This window comes from Hippoglossus hippoglossus, chromosome 20 (assembly GCF_009819705.1).
Source record: "Hippoglossus hippoglossus isolate fHipHip1 chromosome 20, fHipHip1.pri, whole genome shotgun sequence".
Taxonomy (NCBI): domain Eukaryota; kingdom Metazoa; phylum Chordata; class Actinopteri; order Pleuronectiformes; family Pleuronectidae; genus Hippoglossus; species Hippoglossus hippoglossus.
Genome location: NC_047170.1, coordinates 12,758,149 through 12,786,031, shown reverse-complemented (window position 1 = coordinate 12,786,031; position 27,883 = coordinate 12,758,149). Strand labels below are relative to the sequence as shown.

At 42.7% G+C, this 27,883-nt stretch overlaps 1 protein-coding gene across 1 annotated transcript; it reads right to left on the bottom strand.

The window, feature by feature from the left end:
* Window positions 1-96: 96 nt before the first annotated feature.
* zbtb47b (zinc finger and BTB domain containing 47b) lies at window positions 97-27,883 on the bottom strand. The gene is made up of 6 exons (XM_034573061.1): window positions 27,727-27,883; window positions 11,705-13,075; window positions 9,605-9,752; window positions 8,997-9,112; window positions 7,403-7,547; window positions 97-7,282 (listed from the first exon to the last, which is right to left on the bottom strand). Exons 1-6 carry the CDS (start codon window positions 27,727-27,729, stop codon window positions 6,837-6,839), a joined length of 2,229 nt encoding a protein of 742 aa, XP_034428952.1. The 5' UTR covers window positions 27,730-27,883; the 3' UTR covers window positions 97-6,836.

The window sequence follows — 27,883 nt, the reverse complement described above, 5'->3', positions numbered from 1 at the left end:
ACGCTGTGCATTCACCAACAGATGGCAGCAAAGTCACAAGTGCTTCAAGAAACAATTTCACTTTCTCTTTGCAGAAACAAAAACACAGCACAAGTCCACATTTGCAATAATATATCTATACTGTTTAATATTGAAATGATTTCATTACGCTCTGCTGTGTTACAGATGGTAGACACTAGTCAAGAATACAAGAAAAGACAGAAAATACAGTCTAATGTTATTAGCACCCCTAGACACTACTGTCCTTGTACGGTTTTTAGTATTTTAATATAGCTGAACTTGACGACTACTGCTTACACATGGTCTTTGTACACCAGAGTTAACTAAGACATAGTGTTTACATTATAAAGTGGAGAATCAGCAAATGACAGTACACATTAAGGTGTCTTTAACACAACTGCAAAGTATGGGAAACGTGGAGGGTATGTGGAGAATACATCTTTGAATTGTCTACTGCGTTGTTTCCTACGGTCAGTATCATCATATTTACCTTTGCCCAAAAAGAAGTTTAACGTCACCATTGAAGAAAAGTTTTAACCAAACCTTCACATGCAAAATAACCAACAACACGTGTTCACGTTCTTGTGTCAGCCCAGCAACTGACCAAATATGGTCAAATATTTTCAGATGAGTCAAAAATACTTCAAAACAACAAATAAACGAGTTGGTCAAATTGTTTAAATAGAGTGTAAAGAGAAATATAAAACGTTCACTTTAATTGTTGTTTAATAAATTTAAATGTAGCCTATTTTAGCCGTAACAGTATTATGTGTTTTTTCAAGCTCTTTCCTTTTTATACATGAGATGAAATGTTCACCTCATGACTGGTCCTGGGTTTGTGTGTGTTCAAACTTAACTTAAAGGTTCAGTGTGCAGAATTTAGTGACATCTAGTGGTTAAGTTGCATGTTGCAGCTGAATACCACACACTCACAAAGATGAAAGAGAACCTGTGAAAGCCTTCAGCTGTCATAAAAACTCAAAAGGGGTTTAGTTTGTCCAGTCTAGGCTCCTGTAAAAAACATGGCGGCCTCTGTAGAGGATCCGCTCTAGATGAAAATATAAAGTATTTAAATATTAAGGGCCCATTCTAAAGTAAAGAAAACAACAACTCATACAATTCAGATGAAACACACTAGTGAAAACATCACTCGGATCATTTTATATTCAATTTCTTCAAATAGATCCCTTTCACCTAAATCTTCCACACTGGACCTTTAATGCTAGCTAATTAACACTAGTGGTTAAACACACTGAACACAAGCTTTGACAGCAAGCTACCAAGCTGAAGCTCAGTTTTGTCATTAAACTACACCAGCTACTACAGCTAATGCTACTTTAAAAGGTCAGACTTCATTTCTAAAAACTAAACTAAAACTTGCAAATCTAACAGAAATCATACAAAACATTTTAAATCCAAACATACTGTTTACTGTTCACAGAATACGACTCCAAACTTTCAATCTCCAAAATAGTTGCAGATAAGTTTTCTGTCAATGACTAATTGACTTTGTTACACTCCATGACAATTTAACTACTGTGTATGATCAATTATGATTTTGTTTACTATGATGTATTGATGTATTCCATATTTTTGACTCATTTGATAAACATTGTCAGTTTTGTGGCTCCGTACATTTGCCCAAAATATGGTAAAACAAAAACAAACAAACAAACAAACCAACAAAAGCTGTTCCTATTCCACCATTCTTTTCTAAAGAGAAGGAAACTTTTCAACACATTTCAACAATTTCTTGCTTTATCTTCATCATTTTCAGAATCATGTTATATTTTCTCGGAAGCGGAAGGCCACAGAAGAAATTCCTTTTTCGACAAACGCTCTGGTTTGAGATACCTGCTGTTCTCAACGCTTCATTATGTTACGAACATTTTCCTTGGGTGCAACACAAAATGCACAGTCAGTATGTTGCTGTAGGCAGCCACTCAATCACTGAAAAACCCTAATTTAAGGACAAGAGGAGGTCCACCTTTGCCTCATTTAACACAAGCCTTTGGCTGCTAGGAGACTTTGGCTAATTAAAAGACATAAAAACCTACCTGCCTTGAATCTAGGACTCCTAAACACTGTGCAAAATCTCCCTCATCAATAACTAGAATCTCAGCTTTACTGCCATTTAACTTTTAAAAACTGAATTAAAAAAAACACACACAAAATGTGTTTCTATAAACCATTTGCTTTACCGATGTCACAGGGTTTGTTTCTCTCCTTTGCGGCTGGATTTTGGGAAGATTTAAGAAACTAAATAATCCAAGACAAAGGATTAACAAGCAAATGCTGCTTTGTAGGCTGGATTTAGACTTTCAAAGACAGGTCAGTCTCTGAACTTTCCCTTGATACAGTGTTATACACTCTACATGTTTAAATCAAATTACATTTTTACCAAATTTTTTACACACAACCCCATTTATTAGATGAATCTTGGCCAGTAAAGAAACAGATAATCTGCTCAGAGTCATTTCCCTCCAAAATGATGAATATAACGCTGTTTGTTTGATTTATCAGAACAGCAGCTGATTAACACTGCATCATTTGGTTTGGAAGCACATAACTTAACAGATTCTGGTGTAACATTATTTCGATCAGGTACAGGCAGTAAGATGTATTGTTTTAACAGGGTCTGAACAAACAGGTTTTTTCCCTTTGGTTGAAATGTTGTTTCAGAGGACTCAGCACCTGCCAGGAACAAAAGTTTGGCAGAAACTGCACTTTTGAAATTTCCTATAATCATCTGCCATGGAATTATATAAAAAAATAAAAAAACAAAAAAACATTACTACCATCAGCTTTTTAAAAATTCAAATAAGTGCTACTGCATCAGCCTTCAAACCCGACCAGCTGAGCTGGATTATAAAGTGCTCACAATAATTATTGAATCTTTTCCATTTATCAATTTGGCAAATGACGCCTACCTTTACACTTTCTCATAGCACGAAACATAACAGTCTCATGTGTGGTTGTGATCAGGGAACAAACAAACCACAAACAGCTGTAGCTGTATTGAATGCATCCTTAGGGAGGAGACACAAATACTTAAAGAGGAGCACAGTGCAAGAACAGGCCGACACTCAGAAACGCCTTTTTAGTGGCACAGTGACACATAACTGAGTTGTTACAGCTCAGTCGTCCTCGGTGTGCAGGATGTCCCAGCACAGCAAATCATCCTCTAAGTTATTCAAGGAGACAAAGCACAAGTCAGGTCAAGGCCTGCAACTTAGTAACTGTGACGTCTGAAACAAATGATACAGAGAAAATCATTGATTTGTATTCAATTTGTTAATAATTCATGAGCATCAAAATCCACTTGGTACATTTAAATGTAAAATGTATGCCTTTGGATTTAAACTTTTCCACCGTGACACATCTCTGCCTTCTTCTTTCCATCTTGCATGTGCATACATGTCCCCGTAATGGGCAAGTGTGGTGATCAAAGTGCATAAATCAGTAGTTATAACTACCATACCTCCTCCTTTACTGTCAGCTACATCCAGAACACATTCAAATCCCTCATAAGGCAAACACACCAGCTCTAACCACAGTATTTCATTATTGTCTCTCGGGCTAGTGCTTCTGAAAACAGTAAAGTGGAAAAACACTTGGTAAGTGGCTTTTTATCCACTTTTCATGACTCCAAAGGAACGGGCTTCTCAAACAAATGATAATGTACTTTGAGGAAGGCTTTTCTCTTTCTTAGTGTATGATTGCTAATTAAGTGCAGTTTAAATAGTTGCCACAAGAGAGCAACAGTCAATGTTCAGGTTGCCTTCATCTCCCCTCTGTGTCAACAACCTATCGTCCACATCCACCACTGATGAGATCAAACCTTAGTCAGGTATAAATCGTTGGCAGTTCCCTCCTCCTCTACTGTATCTCATTTCCCACCCTGGAGCTCACTGTCCAGTAAGGCTAAATCAGATTTATCACAGCCAACAATTCAACAGCTCTCGACTTCTCATTTAAAGGGCAGTCTCACTGGACCCTGAAAAAAGCAGCAAATCAAAAAATACAAAACATGTGTTTGACACATGAAGAAAACATTTAAAACGTACCATCATCAAATATCATCTGACGTGGCCCTGTCCATTTATCCATGGCAGTTAAGGAAATACATTTGACTGGGATGAGCGAAGACATAAGACTACTCTAAGGTGCTTTAATCTGTCTTTTAAATAAAACAAGTCAACGGCTTATTTACAAAAGATGAATCCGCAAATTCCAATTTCCTCTATAGTCACCAGCCAAGACACATGTGGGGGCACATTCAACTGACTCTCCAAATGTAAACATTAGGAATTAATCACAAGGAAGAAACACGTCTTAACAATATTTACAGGTTAATGCGACACTACGGGAAGGCTAGATAGAGATAAAGTGAGCGGGTGTGCATCGATAGTGCACAGAGACTCTTTTCGGATAAAAAATGTCAGATTTCAAAACATAGTTTGACATTTTAGATGCAATATCTATTTGCTTTCTTGCTGACAGTCACATCCTTACACCAATCTAATTTATGTCCATTTATCATCAAGATACAGCTAGCAACCTGTTATCTTAGCTTAGCACAAAGACTGGAAAACAGGTGGAAACAGTTAGCTTAGTTTGGCTCAAAAGTAACAACCACCACTTTAGCTACGTGGCGAACAGGTACAGGTTATTATTTTGTAATTAGATAATTTGTGGAGACGCGAGAAGTCACAGTACTCATCATTTTTAAAATGCATTCTGTGGATTAAACAAAGATACAAACAGTTAAATGTGGAGCTTTTTATATATATATATCATATAGCTTCATATACGATGTCTGGGAAATCGCATCGACCGTAGGCTGTATATAAAGATGGACGACTTTCCAGCTCTCCAAAAATGAAGCCAAAGTGTCCTGATTGCCCTCTGGTGGCTGGCTTTAGTATAGGTCATTCTGCCTCCCACATGCTAGTCGACAGGACATTGACCAAAAGTACACATCAAATAATTTTTCGAAGTTCTTATCACAGTGATGTGTGTACAACAGTACAAGTGTTCATTTTTGCAGTAAGTTTGGTTTTATAGTTATATGATGCTATAAAAATGGGGTGTCAATACTGACAGCTGACTAACGATTGGTCGAGGGCGTGTATCAGCGGTTCGGGCTCTAAATGTGCAAAATGGCAGCGTTCGTATCCAGGATAATTGGCTTCATTTCCAGACAGTAAAAGGAAGTGGAGATGCGGCGTCGGTCTTTATTTACAGTCTATGGTATCGAACATCTAATTCCTCTGCAAGAAAGCAAATAAGTGCATTTCCTAAACTGCTGAACTATTCCTTTGAGACATTTTTGTCGACAAGGATTTGATTACATTTCCTTAACTTCTACTCCAGTAGATTTGTGACAATCACTTGTCAAGAGTGCACATTGAGCCACTATTTTTTGAGCGGTTGTCCCACCACATATATTACACGTCCCTAACTTTGCTTCACTTCCGCAGGTCACTGCTGTCAGTCTGTACAGTAACAGTTAAGAGCCCTTTTAGTGATGAGCTCTGTTGTGCCAAAAGTAATCACCGTCAGTGCTCTTTAAGAGATTTAGGCATTGGAATATAATGTTTAACATTTCACAATATACATCATGATGAAATGTGCACACTTAATGAGCTACATAAGCAGAGTTTGTGAATATTATTATCCCTATAGGGTTGGTATTCTGCAAACTAATTACACAGATTGGGTTTAGTGGAGAAATGAGCTGAAAGTTAACATTAGAAGTAAACCTACAGATACACTCTAGGTCAGAGTACATTAGGTTTTACTAACAAGTCACAGAAAAGTGCCGTATCGTCTCGGAGCCAGATCTGCAGGAGAGGAGCGAGCTTGCTTAATGTAAGCAACAAAACGAGTCAACAGATTGCTCCGTCTCCTGCTTTTAGGGAAGCTCAAGCGTTAATTAGGTGAATATAGAATCTAAATATTCTCACCTCCCATCTCTGCTTCACATCTCTCTGTCTGTCTCACACTCACACACACACACACACACACTCACTCACACACAAACATCATCACAAACACCACACACTGCATTGCACAGTTGACTCACCACGCGTCGCCACTTCTCTCAAGTCCTTACAAATTGACGTTAACGTGCCACAAATTACACACGATCACAATTATAAAAATGAGGACAAGAAGGATTACATTTTAAATATCACTAGAGTTAAATGTAAGGTGCAGGATCGATTATAAATGCTGTATAACGTTACCTAACTATAGCAGGTGAGCTAACAGGATTTGGTTATTGGCAATGCCGCCGTATACATGTATATGCTCAAAGACAAATCAGCATTTGGTTATTGCTGGGTAGGAACCAGAACCTCTCGCTACATCTTGGCAGAGAACAGCAAATAAAACATTTTTTTTCCCAATGTGGTTCTCACTCGACTGATGAGCCCCCGGATGAGTGAAGAATTAGGAAAGTCTTCCACCCACTTTTTAAAAGATGCTACAATCAATGCATTGTGCAAGGCTCTGGAAAGACGTGGTGTCGGAAAATCCCAAATGAAACCAGGACAGGGTTGTGAAACGAGGAGAAAGAAGAGTGATGACGACACGTCCTACTGGACACTGAGGTTATCTATTGTATTCAAGAGAGTAAAAAATAATTCTTTATTATTGTGGTGTTTGTACGTGTGTTTTTATGAGGCCTCTGTGTGGCCTTCAATCCGTTTCTCCCCTCTGTGTCACGGAGGTGCATCACTCTCCCGCAGCACGAGTCGTCTTAAAAGCTCAGAGAAAAAAAACGGTAAAAACAAAAGGTAACAAAGTGCTTTCAATGCAAGAGAGATTTGTTAGTTGTTGGAGTTCATCCTACCGGCAGAGAACAGGGGAGGCGGTGGGCGTAAATGAGGGACGGGAGGAAGCCCACCTATGGGGTGCAGCAGGGGGAGGGACAGTTGGGTGCCGTGGAGGGGGTGGGGGCTAGAGGCAGCAGGGGGCGTGGTCACAGACGTGGCGGGAAGCACCGTCCCCAGCTGGCCCTGACCGGACGAGTCCACAGCGGACGACACCAGGGGGTGGTCGAGCCCGATGGGGTCGTTTCCGTCGGCGACCATGGGGTTGCTGACGCGGAAGCACTTCTCCCTGTGGGCCTTGAGCATGTTGGAGAAGCGGAAGCGCTGGCCGCACACCTCGCAGGGGTACGGCTTCTCTCCGGTGTGGGTGCGGCGGTGGCGCTTCATGTTGGGCCGGCTGGTAAAGCTCTTCCCACAGATCTCACAGATGTACGGCTTCTCTCCTGCAGAAATGTGGGACACAAAGAGCTGAAAAACACAACTTCCTCACACATTTTCAACATTTAGCATAACAATTTAAAGACGATATTATCAATACGACACGAAGACAGGAAGTAACTCACCAGTGTGTGTCTTCATGTGCTCATCAAAGTACTGTTTCATGTTGAAGTCCTTCCCGCACCACTGGCACATGAACTGCTTGTGTCCGATGTGGATGCTCATGTGGGAGCGCAGCTGGTACTTGTACTGGAAGCGTTCGCTACAGTTCTGGAACACAGTGAAGAGTTTGCTAAAGTTTATAGTAAAAAGATTAAATTTGCTGAATTTAATTGATGCACAAACGCTGAGGAACCATCAGATGTCATTCAGAACTGTGAGTCTCTCTTGGGACAAATATAATTTGAGTCTTAGGTTTGAGAAAGTGTTTCTGTAACACACACTGAGACAAACCTCAGCCTTAAAATGAAATGTAGCACGTGGTCACATCTACATATTATTTGGTCCTGAACCTTTTCTATGGCTATTACAAATGTTCAGTTATATCCTACTTATAAATCCAGAAATCTCTCTCCTTTGATTTTTCTAAAAAAAACGCTCAATCGACTTCAGACCTGGAGGATGTGTTGCCGAGGAGCAGAGGAAGCGCAGTGTCGACTCTGAGGACTTTTTGGATAAAGACCCTCGTAACACTGACCCTCCATTTTCCTGAAACTGCACTTGCTGAGGCTGACATCAAACCAATATCACAGAATGTTCTTTTGTTGCCCAGTGTTCAAATTCTGGAAAACGGTTGCGTCTAACTGCTCCAAGATTGTAAAAATGCCTTGCTCACCTGTTACACTCATTATAAATGACTTGAAAATGTTGTGCCTAACTTTAATTAAACCACTTGCACTATTAGTGGGGCTTACAGCAGTAAAAGGAAATTGGTAACCATTTGCTGGAAGCCTCCAAACTCCCTCTCTTTACATCCTTGAGTTCTGACGTATTTTGAACAGGCAAAAACTAATTGTGCGTGAATTCCAATTTCATGAGCATTCAAACTGTTCCCGAAAACACATGCTCACACCACACAAGAATTTCAAAGCCTTTGATTCAAAGGAGTGGATCGACATTTTTAGAAAAAAAAAAAGACTTTCTTGCTGAGAGTTGGATGAAAAGATTAATACCACTCGGATGTCTTTATGGTGAATATGAAAATACAGCCAGCAGCCTGTTGGCACCTTGTTCACGGTTGGACAGAGCCTGGGTAGTGGTTTTCCTGTTTCCAGCCTTTATGCTAAGCTACGCTAACAAAACAATGTCTAACTATTCTTTTAAGACGTTAGGTCATTCTGCCAATTGCTGCCAAATGTGGTGTGAAGCGAAGATGCCAGAAACAAGCACTAATAGACCAGTCAATATCCCCAGTTAAACTGCCTAATGAGCCTGCCTATATGTAAAGAGAGCCAATACCATTTGTTAATGATCATATTCTTCTTTCGTCCGTGTGAAACAGCACATCTGGATCTCGTCCCCGTCCCAAAACCCTTAACCTTAACACAAGTGTTTTACAAGCGAAGGCCACAGAGACTCATAAAATGCAAATAACATCCAAAACACCAATAATTTTACAAATAACAGATTTTTAAGCTGGTTGCAGGTGAATGAGTTTGGAAGAAAAGTCTTGGTGTGAGTGGAGTGGAGAGCGGTGCAGCGTATAGGAGGAGCTCAAACCTCACACTTGAAGGGTTTCTCTCCCGAGTGCTGCAGAGAGTGAACCTTCAGGGACATGCTGCGCTTGAACGACTTCCCGCACGTCTCGCAGGTGAACGGCATGTCCTTCGTGTGGGCTAAACAACACACACACAAACACATACACAAAATCAGTGATTGGTCTCTAACATAGAGCCACTTAACATCAAATAGGAGCAGAAAGACAAATAAGCAAAGGCTTCCCTAGATTAGCTCTTTTAAAAAAACAACACTGGTCTGTCATAGGCTATTTACAATGGTTAGTCCTCTAGTAAATAAGTTCTTTCTGCTGCAGTTTCCACATTGATCTCTCATCCGTTCTTCAGTAGGAATAATAAATAGGACTCAGTGACATACAGTAGTTTATTCTAACCCTTTCTTAGCTGGAGTGTGAAAATGAATGTACACAAATATTGAGGTAAACCCGCCGGGGGAAATAAGATGCTTATCTCCCCAAAAATGTAGGAGAGGAAAGCAACACCCACAAAACAAAGCCTGCCCAACAATCAGTGGGATTTTGAAAAGGAAACCTGAAGTAACACGCGGGAACAAAGTGGCCGAGCAGGATCAGCGATTTTACTGCCGCTTACCGACCATGTGCTTCCTGACATGAGCCATGGTGTAAAACTTCTTCTCACAGATCTCGCAGGAGAACTTCTTCTCGGCGTAGCCATGGACGATCTTGTTGTGCTCGTGTAATGACCACAGCTTCTTGAAGGCCTTGCCACATGTTACACACTTAAAAAGGAGAGAGGGCAAAACACAGTTAGTGCTGGAGCTGTTTGTGTAAGTGATATGAAGAGAGCCATTATCTGGAACAGTCAAATACAATGCAGGTGTGCGTGTGTGTGTGTGTGTGTGTGTGTCTGTGTGCTTTCCACAGATACTTGAGCGTGCACTGTACCAAAGAAGCTATTAGAGTCAGTAGATTAAAGCAGAAAATGATCTTCAAAACCACAGCAGGAGTCCAGCTGCTCACTGCAGAGGAGTAATGGTGGAGGAGCTGAGACAGCAGAATGTATTATTACTAAGTGATTGTATATAGTAATTAAATCAGATTAAAAGTGACAAACAACTCTTTAAAAAAACGAGCATAGCAGTGATGGTGACATAATAAAGACAGGTGTTTGTTAACAAATGATATTAACATACACAGCTAAACTATTAAAGGCTTATTGATTTATTGATTTATGCTGAACATTAGAAACGTGTATGGAAACGGACGGATCCCTCTGTCTGTACACTGTGTTCATTTCCTCCATATTTATGCTCGTCTTCTGAAAGCTTAAGGATACGGATGAAACAGACGAAACAGAGCAGCACCACTGGAAATCAGTGCTTAACAACATGCCATCGTAAAGGAAGCATGTCATCCTTTTATGTACGGAAAGGCGGCATAAATGAGCCTTAAGACTCTTTCCTGCATGTACAGGTTTCAACTGTGTCTCTCATAATGGTCTCGTAAAACTACAAGTAAAGATCTGCTATTAATGCAGCAAACCACTACAATCATGAATGGTCTCTTGAATTTGCAATAATCAAAAATAAATTCCAGTATTGCGCCTTAACTTGGGTAGATGTTGAAGCCATTGTGCCATGAAATCAAAATATCAATTTGATGCTTTCCTTCCAAAACATGCAAATTTCCCCGCTCGGAGCGGTGACAGCAGAGCTCACTCTCTATAGCTGCATTCAGACCCAACTAGCTCCACCAATCAGCAGTGTCGGGCAGCCTGTGTGCCGCCTGAGGGGCAAAGCTAAGGCTGGAAAATAGTAAGGAAACAAAAATTGGAACCTTAAAAGCACAGTCACGCCAGAAAGTGGCACAGGAAAATTCATCTGCAAGAAATATTTGGTGACAGTGACGAAGCCGTGGCAGGACAGTCGGTCACAGCAGCTCCCAGAGCTTCTTCTCATTTTCTCTGTTCTCTGTTTACACAGCTGTCAGGACTGAACATCATTTCAGTCAATACAGAGTTTTATTGACGAGGGAAAAACGCTCGGAGCCAATTTAGTATTACACAGTTTGTTCACGAAGAAGCATCTGTATAATTGACTTCCTTGTAATTTTCCCTGCCAATTATGTCTCTTTTGTGGAGGAGTTCATTCTCAGACAGATGGATTAATAGAGATGGTGCAACACGGCTAATTAGCTACATTAGCATCTCTCTGGCTTTACACTCACTATTGAAATGGCTTGATATTGGTCAGTTGTGCAGGTTTACGTCAACAAGCAATCCAGTCAACTGTTAAAGCAGCACTATGTTACTTTTACTGAACAACAGCGCCCCCTGTGGTGATTAATATCAATCCGGTGAATACGTAGTACCACTCACTGAACTAAAACACATCTGAACAGTGGATATTACCCATGATCCCCTGCTTCCTGAATCAAAAGAGCTGAATCTGTAACAAATAATCCAAACTCTGTTTAGAATTCATGATCTTATATCAAATTAAGTTTCCTTGCTGAATACTGGAGATAAACATTGGTTTTCAATGATTTCTATGTGTTTCTAACTTATCTACAGTTCAGCATTACTCTAAAACCTGCAGGACCTGATTCTATATGCAGTCAGAGTGAGAAGTGGAAAAGTAAGCTGCGCCTTTCTCCGTATTTAAGGTAAATAAAAAAAGTTATATAGCATTGCTTTAATGCTGCAGTGAAACTCATCTTGTCGGAATCGTACCTGGATGCTCTTCTCGCAGTCGGTCTGTTGGTGCAGCAGCAGCTCACTCTCCAGCAGGAAGCGTTTCCCGCAGTTGTTGCAGATCTGCATGCGGTTGTGAGTGACGTTCATGTGTTTTTCCAGATACCAGCGGTTGTTGAAGATGCGGGGGCATTTCTTACACGGGAAATGCTGCTTCTCCTCCAGCCTCACTTTCTGGCCCAGGCCCTCTCCATCCAGACTCCTCTTCCCACCCGGCCGCTGGTTGGCTCGTGTAGCCTCTGCCAGCGTGTGCCGCATGGAGGTCGTGGTTCCCGCCATGGCCAAGGCTCTGATGCCCCGTCGAGGTCGATCCATTATGGACGTCTGCTCCAAGCCTGGAATGTTTAGGGTGTTCTCCTCTTCCTCTTCATCCTCCTCTTCATCTTCCTCCTCGCTGCTCTGCCCCAGTAGGTCTCCCCTCTTCAGGTCGTCCTCATCTTCCTCAACTCCATCATCGTTCTCCAGCTCGTTCTCATCATCATCATCTGAATCTCTCTCGTTGTCATGGCAACGGGCAAACATGGTGGCTGTCTCAGTGGCGGATACTGATTTGCCCTCCGATCCCTTTGACACATTGAGGGTCTGGTTGTTGAGGTTCACTTCAACAATGATCTGATCCCTGTTGAAGGAGGAGTGGCTGTCTGCGGACTTGGACTCCTCGCCGTTGCCTTCTACTTTGCAAAGAGCACCTGAGCCGGCCCCGCCCCCTTTCCCCTCCTCTTTCTGGTAGTACTGCTTCTGCTGGGAGGGCGTCTTTCCCGCCTCCTCCACCCGAACAGAGAACGGGCTGCTGCCCTCCCTCGTGTACACCCTGCCCAGCTCCGACTCCTGTTTGATCTCCCGGTACAGCTGGCTGGCAGTAATCGCCACCGCTGGGTCACCGCTGCCAAGCCCTTCCTGATTTGCCATATCTGTGCAGGTGGTTCTCAGCGAGTGGCTGCTGATGAGGTCGCGACAGGAGGCGGCGATGTCGCTCATCTGAAGCAGGTTGGCTGCGTTCAGCACGTCGCGCACAGTGCGGCTGCTCACCAGCAGCTTGGAGGTGTAAATGAAGTTGAGTATTTGCTGCAGTCCCTGCGAGGTCAGGGCGTCCAGCGACAGGTCCACCCGGCGCAGCTGCTTGCTTTGGGCGAAGAGGGAGTGGAAGAAAGGGCTGTAGGCCGCCAGCACGCCCTTGTGGGCGGGAAAGGTGCTGCGCTGCCGTACCAGAACGATGTCGACGTCGCACAGGTCAGGCTGGAAGAGGCGCTGCTCGTTCAGCCTGTCCATCAAACAGGTGAAGTGCAGAGCTACATCCTCCACTAGAGAGAACTCAGCAGAGGGGAAGTCTGTGGTCTTCTCCACTATGAGCTGAAAGAGACAAACATGGAGGGAGAAGGAAAGAAACAAGAGTTAAATACAAACAACTTCACCATCATAGTTAGGAATATTACAGAAATTTAAATTAGGGATTTGACACTTTCATCATTGTCATGTCAAGAAACTAAATATGGTGACAGAGTCAGCAGTTCTTTTAATTATATCTCATAATCTTACTTAGCAGGAGTTTTCCAACTTGACATGAAATTGTAGATTTAAGCCAAGATGTATGAAAAGAAAAACAGAGTTGGGACATGGTCACACTCATGAACTCCACGCCAAGCCACACTGCGGATTTGCTTTGCTGCAGGAAGCCGTTGTATTTTTAACCCCTCCGCTTGTACAGATTGGACGTGAACCGGAGGCAAAGGTTCACCACGGTTTTATTCACATATGTGTGACCATACGATCGTCTACAGTCCCACATCAAGTCCATCTGATAAGGTTTTGGCGATGCGATGACGAACCACAGCTCTACTGGATCTTCTAAAGTTTGATTATTTCACCAAATTCTAAACATTCTAAACATTTTATCCCCAGAAAAATCAAGGTGTAAAAATGTTTGAAGAACATTGTCGACATGGGTCATTGGGTTTTAATGATATTTTCACTGCATTATTATTTGTGTTTTTGTGCGTTTTCTTGTTGGACTGTGTGTATTTGCATAAGAGCCTCTCACGGGAGGTTTGCTGCAAATGATCTGAGTTTAGAAATGCTGTAAATTGTTTATCACTTTAAAAATAAACACTCAAATACCCACACACGTTATTTGTTTGTTCATGCTCAGAATGAATAGTAATTCATAATAATTCAGTCACATTACATTATCAAAATTCTGCAATAATGACAATTGTCGTTAAAATCGAGACATAACCACTGTTGAAATTAATTCTAAATAATTAGATCCTGCAGCAGTTATTGCTTTTTGTGCTCATTGTCAGATTCAGTTTGTTTCAGTGGGCGCGTGCTGCAGAATACGAGTCAAAAATCAAAAGGTGTAACACTCAGCGCTTTGTGCAAGGTCCTAAACTTCCCAAGGTGGGTTTATTTTAGCACAGGAAGGGCAGGGTTTCGATCCAGACGGGATGTGAGCAGGGACAGAGCAGCTAACAGAGCAAACACACACACACGCACACACACACACGCACACACACACACACACACACACACACACACACACAGACACATGCACAACAAACACAAACACAGTGTCTGGTCTCTGCAGGGACTGACTGGTCGCAGCATTGATATTCATTGCCATCTCCCTCCCATTAGCCGGCTCTCTCAGCACACCCACTCGCTGCACTGTCCCCGAGGAGCGGCGAATTATGCACAAGACAAAACACGTCCAGAGAAATAATTAGGGAAACCACGCCGAATAAATAACCAACCCTCCGAACAATTAATGGAATGCATCACTCCGGGCGTCTCTCGGAGGCAGAATAAGACAAGTATTGATACGAGGCAGGTTTTGGTTAATATGTTGCCGCGGATGATGGAGACGTGAACCCTAATTACATTTGTATAGCTGTTATTTTTCACTGTTTATTAAACATACAATACGAGAAAAGGGCAAGTAATCGAATTAATAATTTATGGCGTTTATACAGTACACTGTAGAGTCCAAATGAGAATGAATCACACGACAAACACGGCTAATTGTCCTTCAAATAATAAAAAAAGAAAAGAATCTTTGCCTTTCCCTTCTGCCTAACGTAATTTCTTTTTAAGATCACTGAGAATGACTTTTCATTGTTCAGGCTGGAAAATGGATTTGCATTTGGGCCCTAACCTTGAAAATCTGGCCTGTTTGAAGAAAGAATTCAATTATGGAGTGTTGGATTTATTCATAGTTTTGAGCTGCTAAATTGGACTCTGAACTGGAGATGAGTGGAGATCGTGTTATCTGTCTCCGTGCCAGGCTACAGACATCGCCCAAGGGCAAAATGCTGCAGCCTTAATCAGATCAAGTGTAAGTTGCAGACTGGAAGTTATGCTCCTTCAGCGATAACGATCTGCTGCTTCTTCTTCTGGGATTCAAATAGGACGACGCAGTCAAAGATGATGATTTTCAACGGGACGAGCATCAGCATATTCACAACATCAACAGTTTGGGGTCAAAATATAGGGAAATACCCAGAGTTACTCTAAAGATTTCAGTTTTACTTCGTGTTCATTTCAACAAAACTGTGGGATCGCCTTGATCCACTGACACTTATTATTCCTCTACCTCCTCAGGATTGCCATTAATCTGATCCCAGGGATTTAAAATGCAAAATAATGATGTTTGCCATATGCAACTATAAAACAGGAACCCAAATTAGCTCCCAAATGACTGTGCCTGTATGGCATTGAACGTTTGGCTCAAAGACAATTTAATTTGCAGTTAGAAACAGTTTTATTCTGGTATCAAACAAAGAATAATTTAAGCAAACAAGTGTGTTTTTGTCATCTACATAAATACAAATTAATGACCGCTCCTTCTCACAGATTTATTAATTTGCCCTCTATAAAACAAAAACATCTTAACAACTCTTTTTTGATATGCAATCGTGCACTACACGACCAACGCTCCTCCTTATTTCCATATCTTCTGCATGAATCCTCAACTGGGGATGTGGTGTGAAGGTTTTGCTGGAACATGTAGCTTTGTGTCTTTGTGACATCATGTATGTAATCATTATTTTCTACATGTTTTTTATTTTTAAAACTTGTCAAATGATACATTTTAAACATCAGCTAAAGTTAAAATGAGATGAATGAATGAATGTACTATATTATATATATATATTATAAAAATGGATGACACGTCTCAGTGTCTCCTTTCAGAAATGAAGCCAAACTATGCTGGATATGAATGCGGCCATCTTGGATCCCATTTTGAGCCAGAGCCAGTTTAGTGGCAATCGGGGGACGGAGCCGAGGTTGGAAGGTCCCGCCAGTACATTCACTCGACCAATCATGAGTCAGTCTCAGCATCAGATAACCACATAGACCAACTGGAAAAAGCTATTGTTGCATTATAGTCATCTCAACACATGCTTTAAATCTCTTTAATCCAATAAGAAACAGATGCAGTTAGCCTGCAGCTACGCGTCTGTCACAATGTGCCATAAAGATGAAGCCATCTTGTCCCATTTCATCACTTACAGTAGCCAATCAAAGTGAGCTCTCTCTCTCTCTCTCTCTCTCTCTCGAAATGTCAGGGCGAGAGCTTGTTTGCTGTCATTAGAGCGAGCGTCACCTTTAACCAGCCTCTCAGTCAGATGTCTCCCAATACATTATTCATATTTGGCCTGATCCGTGACAAACATGCGGCGGGGGGATTAATGATGCACCCGACGAGAGGTGTCATTTAAACGGGCTTCAATCAAAGCTCTGCACGCCCTTTCCACGCAGATCATTTCATCATCTGCCAAACACAACAATGGGAGGGGATCCTCTTGCACTGCGGCGGCCTCAGAGGACCCGTTTCACAAGACAACTGTCAAGGTTGCTTTAATCCAATAGAAACATTATTTGTTATACTCAGGAGATTGTTTTTTTGCCCTTTATGTGATTTGGAAAAAACATAATTGTCCTTATAGCTGCAGCATTTTAGTCCATATGAGAAAATCGTGACTCTTTTCACTGCGGTGTTTAAACTCTACACTGCTTCGTCTAAATGTAACAGTTGAGGTAAAGGTTATTCTACCCCACAGAAAACACTGCTCCTGAAACACCTAGTCAGTAATCCGGTCGATACCTCTGCAGCATGTGACATCACAATACCCCACATTTGCATAATGTGCACCTAGCAGCTAGTCTGTTACGACCCCTAATAAAGGCAGAGCAGGAGAGGAGGCTGATATTTTCTACTTACGCTCAATGTTACAGATACTTAAATGGACATAGCCTTCTATCTGTTTGTGAATGTCTTCTGAAAGGTTACATTTACCGAACAAACAGATGCATCTCTTTCCGTACGTAAAGGCAGCATAGAAAGCCATTCGAAAATGCAACGATTTATATAAAAACAAATCCATTCATTTTTTGATTGGTTGCATTTAAGGAAACAAAGGTATCTTGAAGTAAGACCTGAAATCTGCCCATATTTTGATGCACTTGTGGAAGATGGTTGAGTATTTAAAAACATTTACCTCATCGACCTAATGGCGAAGCTCTAATTAAAATTCTAAGATACAATCTCAGAAACTACTTCACTACTAATCCAGTTTTGATGGAGCTGTGATGGATGATGCACAAGATTACTGCTCGGCCCGACATCAATCATAGGAGGAAAAAAGAAAATCTCTAATTATTGTTGTTATCGTCAGTGATGGTCGGACTCTGAGGTGCAAGTCGAGCTCACGGCCGACGTGTCAGTCAAAGCTAGTGATTAAAAACGAGTGAGTTGTGTGAGTAAAGTGTTGAATCCTCACCCGGCTCGGCCATGTTAGAGCCGGTGTTATGCACTTGGCAGTGGCCCCGACTGGAGGTGAGCCAGAATGAGTCGAGTGTGAAAATGAAAACCCTCTTTCTCATTTGAGTGTCCCTGGAGAGAGTGCCCTTTCTCTCCCACACCTATGCACTTGACGATCCACATAGATTTACTGTTCTGTAAAGCCTGCACCTCCATCATACTGTGGACGTGCTGCGACCTCCGCCGAGCTGCCATTTTAAACATTCCTCTCTCTGGTCGCTGTGACGCTGGACACTGATCTCTGACAACGAGGCCTCCTGCAAGGGCAGCACGTGTAAATCTTAGACTGGAAAACTGAACAATGTCTTATACGTTCGTCGTTACCTCCTCCATGGGGGGTTATGTTTTCACCCTATGCTTGTTTGTTGGTTACCAGGAATACGACAAAGCTACACAAACTAACTAAACAACACCTACTCTGATGGTCTCGTGTGCTTGCTGACCAGTGCACAGACTGAGCCATTAGCGGGGGGGCCAATGTCAGAGCACAGCAAAGAGTCATAGACACATCAATAGTCCGAGGGAGGGCAGGTTGTACTCTGGCAGGAGGGAGTCCCAGGGGGGAAACACTGAGAGGGGGGGTTAGAGCTTTCCCTCCATCTACAGACTGCTCGACTGAACTCAGTGTCCTCTTACATCGCCTTCTTCATCTTTGCAAAGTGACATACAGGTATCTATAGCTGAATACAGGCAAAATTAATACCATTATACGCAATTGTTTATCATACACCTTCACATTCAAATTTGAAGTTTGAAATTTGAACAATTGGGAATTCAGTGGCTCGCATAAAAGTGAATAGTAGCTCAGACCAATCAATGTCCTGTATGGGAGGAACTACAGGCATATACATGTGTGTCTTAGATACTGCCACAGAGACGAATGAGCATCACTGTTCATCAACATTGAAGAATCCTTTGAGGTCAGCACTGATGCTGCTATTGCATCAGAGTGTTTTACCCCTGTCCGATTTCTTGGTTGGTTGGTTTGCGTGTCAGCAGGAATACACAAAAACTACTGGACGTATTTCCATGAAACTTGGTGGAAGGATGGGACATGGGCCAGGATACGGACAAAAGGGGCGGATCCAGGAATTTTCTTTCACTGTCTTTTTTACATTTTCACCAATTTCCCCAGGATATATTTTAAGGATCTTGATGAAAAGGATTCAGGCATATTTAAGGGACTCATATCTCTGAGTGTCTGCGGTTCACTGGGTGCCTTTCTAGTTGCTTAATTGCTTGGATGATCAACAGAAATGTAATCTAGTAAATATTATGTTCCCAGCATCTCAAATGTGAGGATTTGCTTTTCCTTCCTGCTCTTACAATATCTCTAACTGAATATATTTCGGTTTTAAACTATTGTCCAGACCAAATAACGCTATTAGAAGATGTCACTGTGCATGATGGACTTTTTTCCCTCTATTTTACAGACCGAATAATTATGTGACTATTTAAGTGAAGCAATGGCAAATTGATCCATAACAGAAACACACATTAGTCTCTGCACTTATTCTGACAATAGAGTTGAATTACTGTTCAGCTGCCCCCCCCCCCATCTCAATACAACAATGTAGTGCAAAGCAATTTTTCAGCTCAGTCTGTTTTCCACAAATCTCATTCAGGCCACAAAACACTCATGAAATGATTTTCACAAACAAATGCAACTTGCTACCAGCAAAATGTCAAATTGTAAAAAGAACTAATAATTAGAAATGACCATCGGGAACAAAAACAGATTCACCCTACCATTCACAGGCATGAAGACAGCAATCCCATGAGCTCTTGCCCAGAACCTATTGTCACCCAGCAGGGAGTTGGGACCATCGGGGCCTTTGCCACTTCCCCCCCACAGGGCGCTTCAACCTACAGCACCGAGCACACTCAGCAGCCCTCTTCACAGCAAGCCCCCCTGCTCAGCGGCCCGGTGCAGGGCTCGACGTGACTGACACCCGGAGGAAGGCGAGTGGGCACCGTGTCAGGGCTCATCTCACTCACTGGTATGAAGATGGTGGGAGAGCAGCGCCGACACACACACACACACACACACACACACACACACACACACACACACACACACACACACACACACACACACACACACACACACACACACACACACACACACACACACACACACACACACACACACACGAGTCATCATCAGGGCAGATGAGAGCGGAGCATGACAGGCCCGAATACAAACTCTGCAGAAAGAGATCACACAGTTACAACAGTAACTGGCCTCGCAGTAACGACACAGTGCTTTTACATGGTGGGAAATGGATCAGCTCACGCGTAAACACAAGCAAACGGAAAGGGACAAGGGCATGTCATTCCTCGCAGAGTCTAATCAGGCCGCCATTAAAAAGTCATCAGGGTAATGACTGACACTGTGTCCTCTGTGTGTGCACCAGACCTTCCCTGCCGCTGACGCCAAACAACAGACAGGTTTAGTCCCAGAGATGCTAAGCCGGAGTGAATACTGATTCTGTGGGTGGCAAGTGTTGCATGGCCGAATAGTCTGGGTCTTATATGGTCTAGGATACAGACTGGACAAGACAAAGCAATCTGTCTTGTTGTCTCCTTGCTTTCAGTGTCTAGTCATGGGTGGATTATTGAACGGGCCCACTGGGCGCCTTGAGACCTCGGGCCAACCCTCTGTAAAAAATTTTTGTTGGACACGGAAATCAAAAAACCACGAACAGATCTCGCAAAACAAGTCCTAAAAATGCTAAATATCGTAAAGAGAATAAAAAGACAACAAATACAAGAAAATTACCAGACACGAATTAACTTCATAGAAATGCAAAACAACCACAAAGAGATGCAAATTACACTAAAAGACACAGAATGACCACAAAGACAAACAATACGACTACGTAGGGATGCAAAATGATGACAAGAAAAAGACCCAAATTAAACAAAAGAAAAAAAAGAAAAATCAACAATAGATACGCAAAATGACCACAAAAGACACAACACAACCACAACGCGACATCATCATTTGTAATTGTTTTGTGTCTCTTTCAGTGTCGAGTCATGGGTGGATTATGGAACGGGCTCCTTGAGACCTCGGGCCAGAGAGACAAACCCTCCGTAAACATTTTGTTGGACACGGAAATCAAACAACGACAAACAGATGCAAACCAACTTTGAAAAGACGCAAAACAAGTCCAAAGAAATGCAAAACAACCACAAAGAGACGCAAATTGACCACAAAGACACAGAGAGACTGCAAGGAGAGGCAAAGCGACAACGTAGAGGTGCAAAATGTCAACAAAAAGACAAAGATACAATATAATACCAATACACAACAGAGAAGCAAAAGACCCACAAAAGACACATCACAACCACAACCAGGAAACATTATTGTCTGTTGATGGTGTAGGAGGGCTGCTGGAACTTCCACATATCTGCACCCAGCTCTCCTTTGTCTCATAATCGGTCCATGAGTCTAGTGGAAGATTTCGCCTGTGTCTGCAGTCTGCGCTCCCTGCTATTCTCTCCAAATCCAATCAGCACAGAGACCCAGCACTGACCTTGAGGTAGGAGCAGCATATACAGTAGCAGATGCACATCCGCCCACGTGCCCGCAAACCCTGAACTGAGCACCTATGCGTGCATACCTGCATCATAATCGTGCAATTTGTGCCCAGATCAGTAAACGAGATATAAAGACATGTGGTGTGCGCGATGACACCGCTGCTGTTAAAGCATGAAAAAGAGGCTTTGAATGACTGGACTCACATCATCCTGTTTTCAATCATGTTGCTCATGCACAGGCGAGCCAGACTGGTAAGAGCACAAGTGACAAGGTCTTGCATTTAACAAGCCCTGCAGTGATCATTACAGCACTATGATAAAAAATGCTAATAAAAATCAATGTCCAATGACCAAAGGGGGAGCCACAGCGGCGGATGGCATCACACTCACTGCCGAGGTCACACACAGCACAGTCACATGCACAGCCACATTATGGTGGAGTTTAATACTCACCGGCGTGCCACTGTTTATTGGATAATAACGGTATTAAGGCTGATAGCTACACCTTGTGATATTAGGCGATGGGATTATATAATCCAGTAAACAAGTGGCGCGTGTGATGCAGATTGGTGGAAAAACACGACGTAATAAATCATCAAACAGCTGCCCTGTGAAAGACTCCTGGAAATCCTGAATTCAAACAAAGTTGACGAGTTCACGATTTATCCCAAACATACAAATTCAAGCTGGGTTATAAAAGCAAAAAATACATTGTGCTTCCTTTAAACCTCTGAAGACTGCAATCCTGCTGGTTTGATTAAACAGACATGTCCATATGCTGAAGACAGTCATACCTCTCTCAGATTGTTGGTCCGGTTGTGCTGAATATAAGCTTAAATATAACTTCTTTCAGATTTCAATTCAAATTCTTTCAGATATGAAATATATAAAAACATCTAGGTATGTTCAATAATCTCTGAGGAGGCTTCATACTCAGAAGATGAATCTAAAACTATTCTGATAATTCATCTTCTAGCACTGTCGGCTCACAGCAAGAAGGTTCCCGGTTAGAATCCCATTCTGGCCGGGGTCTTTCTGAGTGGAGGTTGCATGTTCTTCCCACCGAGTTTTCCCACCGCTTCCTCCACATTCCAAAATCATGCAGATTGGGGATAGGTTTTTTTGGAGACTCTAAATTGACCGTAGGTGTGAATGTGAGTGTGAATGGTTGTTTGCCTCTGTCTCTGTCTGCATGTGATATGCTGGCATCCTGTACATGGTGTCCCCTGCCTCTCACCCAATGTCAGCTGGGAATCCATCCCCCCTATGACCCTGACAGGATAAGTGGTGTAGAAAATGGATGGATAGATCAAGGAAAAGAACAGAAAACTTTCCAAATAGAGTTTGAAAGATACAACTGACCAACACTATGGGAAATGTTTGACCTGTTAGTCAGACATCACCACACCAGAACGTCACTATTGGACCATTATGCAAAGGTCTGGATTATGTTTAAAATCTGCACTTGGCTTCTACAGTACGGCCAAAGATAAGAAAAGTTCACAGTGATAGTAAATAAACTATGGTTGAAATGTAGGTGAGGCTACATTGTAAAAAAAATGTTGGGCAAATTAAAAAAATTACTTCAACTGGTAACACTCAAATAAATCAAGTTGACAATTGTGTTGATATGACTTTTTAACTTTTAGTTGAACAAGCTTAATTTGTGTGCTTCCAGTTGAAGTATTTTTTTAAGTTGGTAAACAATTTTTAAAAAGATCGACATTAGTCGTAGCCTTGGTTCTGTTGAATATTCGTAAATGCAGTGGAGAAAACTAACTCTATATGACTCCACAACCTAAATTGTCTAAACACATAAAAACTGGATGAGATTGCACATTAAATGTACAGCAGAAGAATTTTCGATTTTCACTGCTGGCTGCGATAAATAAAGACAACATTATCAGTATTAGTGCTGCTCTAATCCTGGACATCTAATCCCCTCTAAACACTTAAAACTTTCCCCTGTCCTCATCCACCAGTTTGGAGCTGCCCAGCCTTGCCCCGGTGGAGCTCCACCAGCTTTCACCATTAGATTTAAATACACTTCCATCTATATGTAAATGCAACCACAGGTGACAAGCCAATCTACAACTGATACGCGTTTACCCAAGCATGAAATTGGGATGCACAAACAAAAATAAGGATGAGAACATAGCATGAGCAGCATCTTGCCAGCATACTGTACATTAAAATTTGACAGCATGAGCAGGATTGCCTCGGCCGCCCAATCTGCAAACTCTGTTCCGTCGACTTGTCCTTTGAACAAACTGAACGACTGTTTTATCGCTGAGGTGAAGCCGAAGACGGCGTTTGTGCAAGTGTGTGCCGGACATTCAGAAGTCATGTTGAAAGAAGACATCAACTGCCGCTCGTCTGGAGTCGAGGTGACGAGCGGTTGGATAATGAAAGGAGCTGCCTGGAGGCGGGTGTGGGGAGGGGGGTAGGACGAGGTTAGAGCGTCCGCACTGAAGCTCTGCCAGGAAGTTTGTGTCTGGGCCAATGAGTTGGGGGAGGAAGCGCTGAGTCAGGAAGCCTGGCCAAGAGAGGGGCCCGCGGTGCTGGCATCTCCTCCACACAAACACACACACTCGTTACAACGCTTCACACACCACAGCTCTGCTGGAGTCATAACACACTGTTCCCAAGCCGGCGCTGCACACGCATGTAGGCAATGTGGGTGTACACAAGCTCACCTGCTGTGCACGGCTTCATCGGCACACACACGCAAACGTCGTGCCAAATACCTGTGGCACAACAGAGTGTGGACGGTGGAACGGACGCAGATATTTCTATTTGTAAAATGCAGACAAGAAGTCAAGTTAAACAACAACAAAACTCAGCTAAATGATCAAATCTCATAGATACACGGCACGGAGGGCAAAAGATGAAGCTCCGAGGTGTGCTATTAAAGACAAAAGATGATTCTGATGTGCAGCAGCGAGCAGGTGCAGACATACCCGAGGGCTATTACACTGTGATATCTTCATTATCCCTTTCATAGCATGACACAAAGAGAGAAGAGGCTGACACAAGTCTCTAGAGAGCTCCTTATCAGAGGAATCTCTGCTGTGGCAACTCTCTTTCTGCGTGCGCGTGTGTGTGTGTGTGTGTGTGTGTGTGTGTGTGTGTGTGTGTGTGTGGCGCCAGTTGATATGTTTGATGAGAAGGTCAGAGAGGACGAAGATGAAAAGAGGTAGAGGAGCGTCGGCTTTCTATAGCCGCAACCAATCAATGGACGGCAGTGAAATGTGGAATACGAGCTTAAAGGAAGAGTTTGGAGTTTTAAGGAAAATGTTTACCTGCTTTCTGATACATGAGAAGATGGAAACCACTGTGATGTTGGCACAGTGTATATGAAGCCACAGCCAGCAGCTCGTTAGCTTAGCACAAACACTGTCAACAGGGGGAAAAGGCTAGCTTGGTCTCAAGATTCAAGAGTCTTTATTGTCATAGCAGACAACAGTAAAATGGGTGTATCGGCAAACTGTAACAAAATCCATCTATACCGATTGTATTACCTATAGGCCCCCCCAGCCTACACTCTTTATGCTAGGCTAAGTGGATGCTACCATTGAATTAATAAGTGATTGGTTTGAGGTGGATAAGTAATATAAAATAATTTGAAAATAGATTTGTGGTGGACGGAGCCTTCTATCAGTCTGCATTCATTGTTTTGTATTTGATGGCACATCTTCTAAAACTTCGGACAAAACGGACAGAGTGGAGCAGTACCACTAGAAATCATGAGGGGGCAGTGTAGCCAGTAGTTCAAACGAGATGAACATAGGACACAACAAAGGTGGAACGTTTTGAGGAGAGACTTAGCGAGTTGGTAAGAAACTATAAGAGAACATTATCAAGACTTGCTCCACCATCAACAAGCGTTCACACACATCTTTTTGTAAGTAAAGGCAGCATAAATGAGCTTTAACAGAGACAGGAAGTTAAAAAATGTAGACGGGTGATTATTAACTTCATTCCAGTATGAAAACCAAAACATCAATGTGTGTGACTAAACGTCAAACAAATATTTGTGGTAACTATCAGATCAACGGTCTCTACATTCCTTCTTGGCCATTCTCTGGAAAACAGCATGAAAACTCATCCCCATCTGCTTTAAAGCTCCTCCTAAGTCTCTCTCTCTCTCTCTCTCTCTCTTTCTCTGGCCTGAATTCAACTAAAAGCTATAAGAACTCTTTAGACAGGGCCCTTTTTTATACTCTCTTAATATCCTTAAATTCCTGACAATGAAAGGCTAATAGAAGTCCTCATATCAAGCTGTACGGAGAGAAAAATCTGTTTGGCCTCTTTGATAATGGAGTTCAAAGTCTTTTTTTTTTTTTTTAAGTGCCATCGTTCTCCCCAGATGAAGAGACCCAGATGCTGGCTGGCACAGCTCAGAGCCCAAACAATACCAAGATTTATTTTGAAGAGCGAAAAACAAATCACTTCAAACTAACTTCTGCCATTTGAACTAACGACAAAAGAAAACCTTACATAAGCCCAGCGACTTTGACCTTGCTGTCTGCGGCCTTGTTCGCCGTTCTTAATCTCGGGGGCATAAATTAGCAGCACCTACAGTACGGAGTGAGTTTCCAAGGAGAGCGGCCTCCAACCAGGGGCCGAAGATGTCTGCCGGAGTTTGTTGCCGAGGCTCAGGAATGGCTGCACTTGTCACAAGGACTAAAGACGGTTTCCTTGCTTAACACCCGGAGACAGTGAAGCCTCAAAGTCAAGGGTGGGCAGGAATGCCCTGAATAGACAGTTACGTAAAACTCACAGCACCCTGTGAGGATAGAGACGGAGCGAGTCGGGACGACGGAATTAAACTGTTAAAAAAAGCCTGACATGTAAACTATAAACATCTTCAGCAGGCATGGAGCTGAGGCGGATTTATTTTCACAAATCCAATAAATTAGGAGACAAGTACAATCTTTTCATTATCAAGGTGGATTATGGATTTTGAGACAATGGCCCCCTCACCCGTCCAACACAACAGAAGTAATTTTGAATACATTTTTCACTTATTTTGTTTGTTTTGAGCCTTTTAAATCGTTCTGTGTCAAGTCATACTCATGTTGTGGTGCTTTGTGGTTGTTTTGATTCTCTCTGTACTTATTCTGCGTCCATTTGTAGTTTTTTTAACTCGTTTGGGTCCTTGCGCATTTCTTTTTACGCACTTTACTCAATGTGTGTCTCTTTGTTGTTGTTTTGCTTCTCTTTGCACTTATTCTGCATCCATTTGTAGTTTTTCTTCCTTTTTGTTTTTGTTCATTTTGTGTCCATTTCTAGTCATTTGATCAGTCATTTCATATCGAGGTTCTCATCCAGGTGCCTTCTGACCTGTTGAGGGCCCTGGGCCTGTGTCCTGTGGGCCCCACTCAGTAACCAATCCAAGAACATGGGAATTTAAAGGGGATATATAAATTCAGACTATTGATCAAAACAAAATTACCTAGGGCTAATCCGCTTTCGATGTCAAGTAAATGCAGAAATTATCTGGGGCGTGTTCACAAAACCAGTCACAAAGATATATACTATCTCTGATGGCAGGCGCAGGGCACAGTTTGTACTCAGTTTATCGCAGCTTATGCTCTCATGCTCTCACCCAAAATAAATAAATAAAAGCAAATAGAAATAAAAGGGAAGGAAAACACAGCAATAACAAAACCCTCTCGCTCCCTCTTTGCTCCCACCAGAAGCCACCCAGCGAGCACCGGGGCTAACCCCGCTGACCTGACCCAGATATTAACCCAAGCCTCCAGATGTGAACACGCGCTGGGATTACTCCACCACTGCATCAGGCTCCACATGCTTTCCTAATGAGGCATCCTAACATGACCCTGGAGACAGAGCCGACTGTCTGCCTCTATTCCCATAACGCTGTCTGTCTGTCTGCACTTCTTCATGTGTGCTGCTGGAGGGATTAACACATCACGGAGGAAGGACAGATGCATCAAGGAGAAGGTGGAGGAAACATGTGCAGAAAGAAACTGAAAATCAAACACTGTGCATTAGAATATTAGTGTGAAGCATGTTCCCTACTTTGATTCCACACATCAAAATGAGCATGTGCATTTTACTGGCAGTCTGCAGCCTCAAACCTGGTGTCTCAAGTCCCTGTGGGAGCATTTCACCTGGATGCTGAAGTGAAGTTACACAGGCAGAGTGACATCTCCTCCCCTGTCAACCCACACCGAGCAGACCCTGTGATTAATGCATGAATGTCAAAGCCTCACAAACTTGTCCTGCACAGGCTCTGGGAGGAAGAAGGGAGCAGTTTCTTCATGTGCACCAGTCACGACCTGAGCGGGCTTTCTTTTTCTTTTTTTTTTTGCAGAAGCGCCCTGATATGAAAGGAATTTAACTCCTTCTCTGCATCCATGGAGGAGCCGCCGCCGCTGCTCCTCCAGCTCTCCTCCATTTCCAACTTGTGCGGCAAGTTGCAAACTTCAGCGCTCAGGGCACAATGGTGACAGCCCGGGCTCAAGTTTGATGGGCCTGCTAAGTAGCTCACATTTGCAAGAGATCAAGAAGGGACACACACACACGCGCACCCGCGCACACACACACACACACAGAGGGAGAGGGGAAAAATAAACAAAAAATGCAGCGCAGCTCCGGAGCCTACCATTTTGATCCAGCGTTTCGAGGCTCACCGGAGTCCAACAACAACTCCTCTCGCAGCAGTTTCTCCTCCGCCATGAAAATCACCGTTGAATTGTCACATTTCTCCAGTATGTCTCTGAATCTCCTCTCTTCCCCCCCCCCGTGCTGCTGCCGCCGGA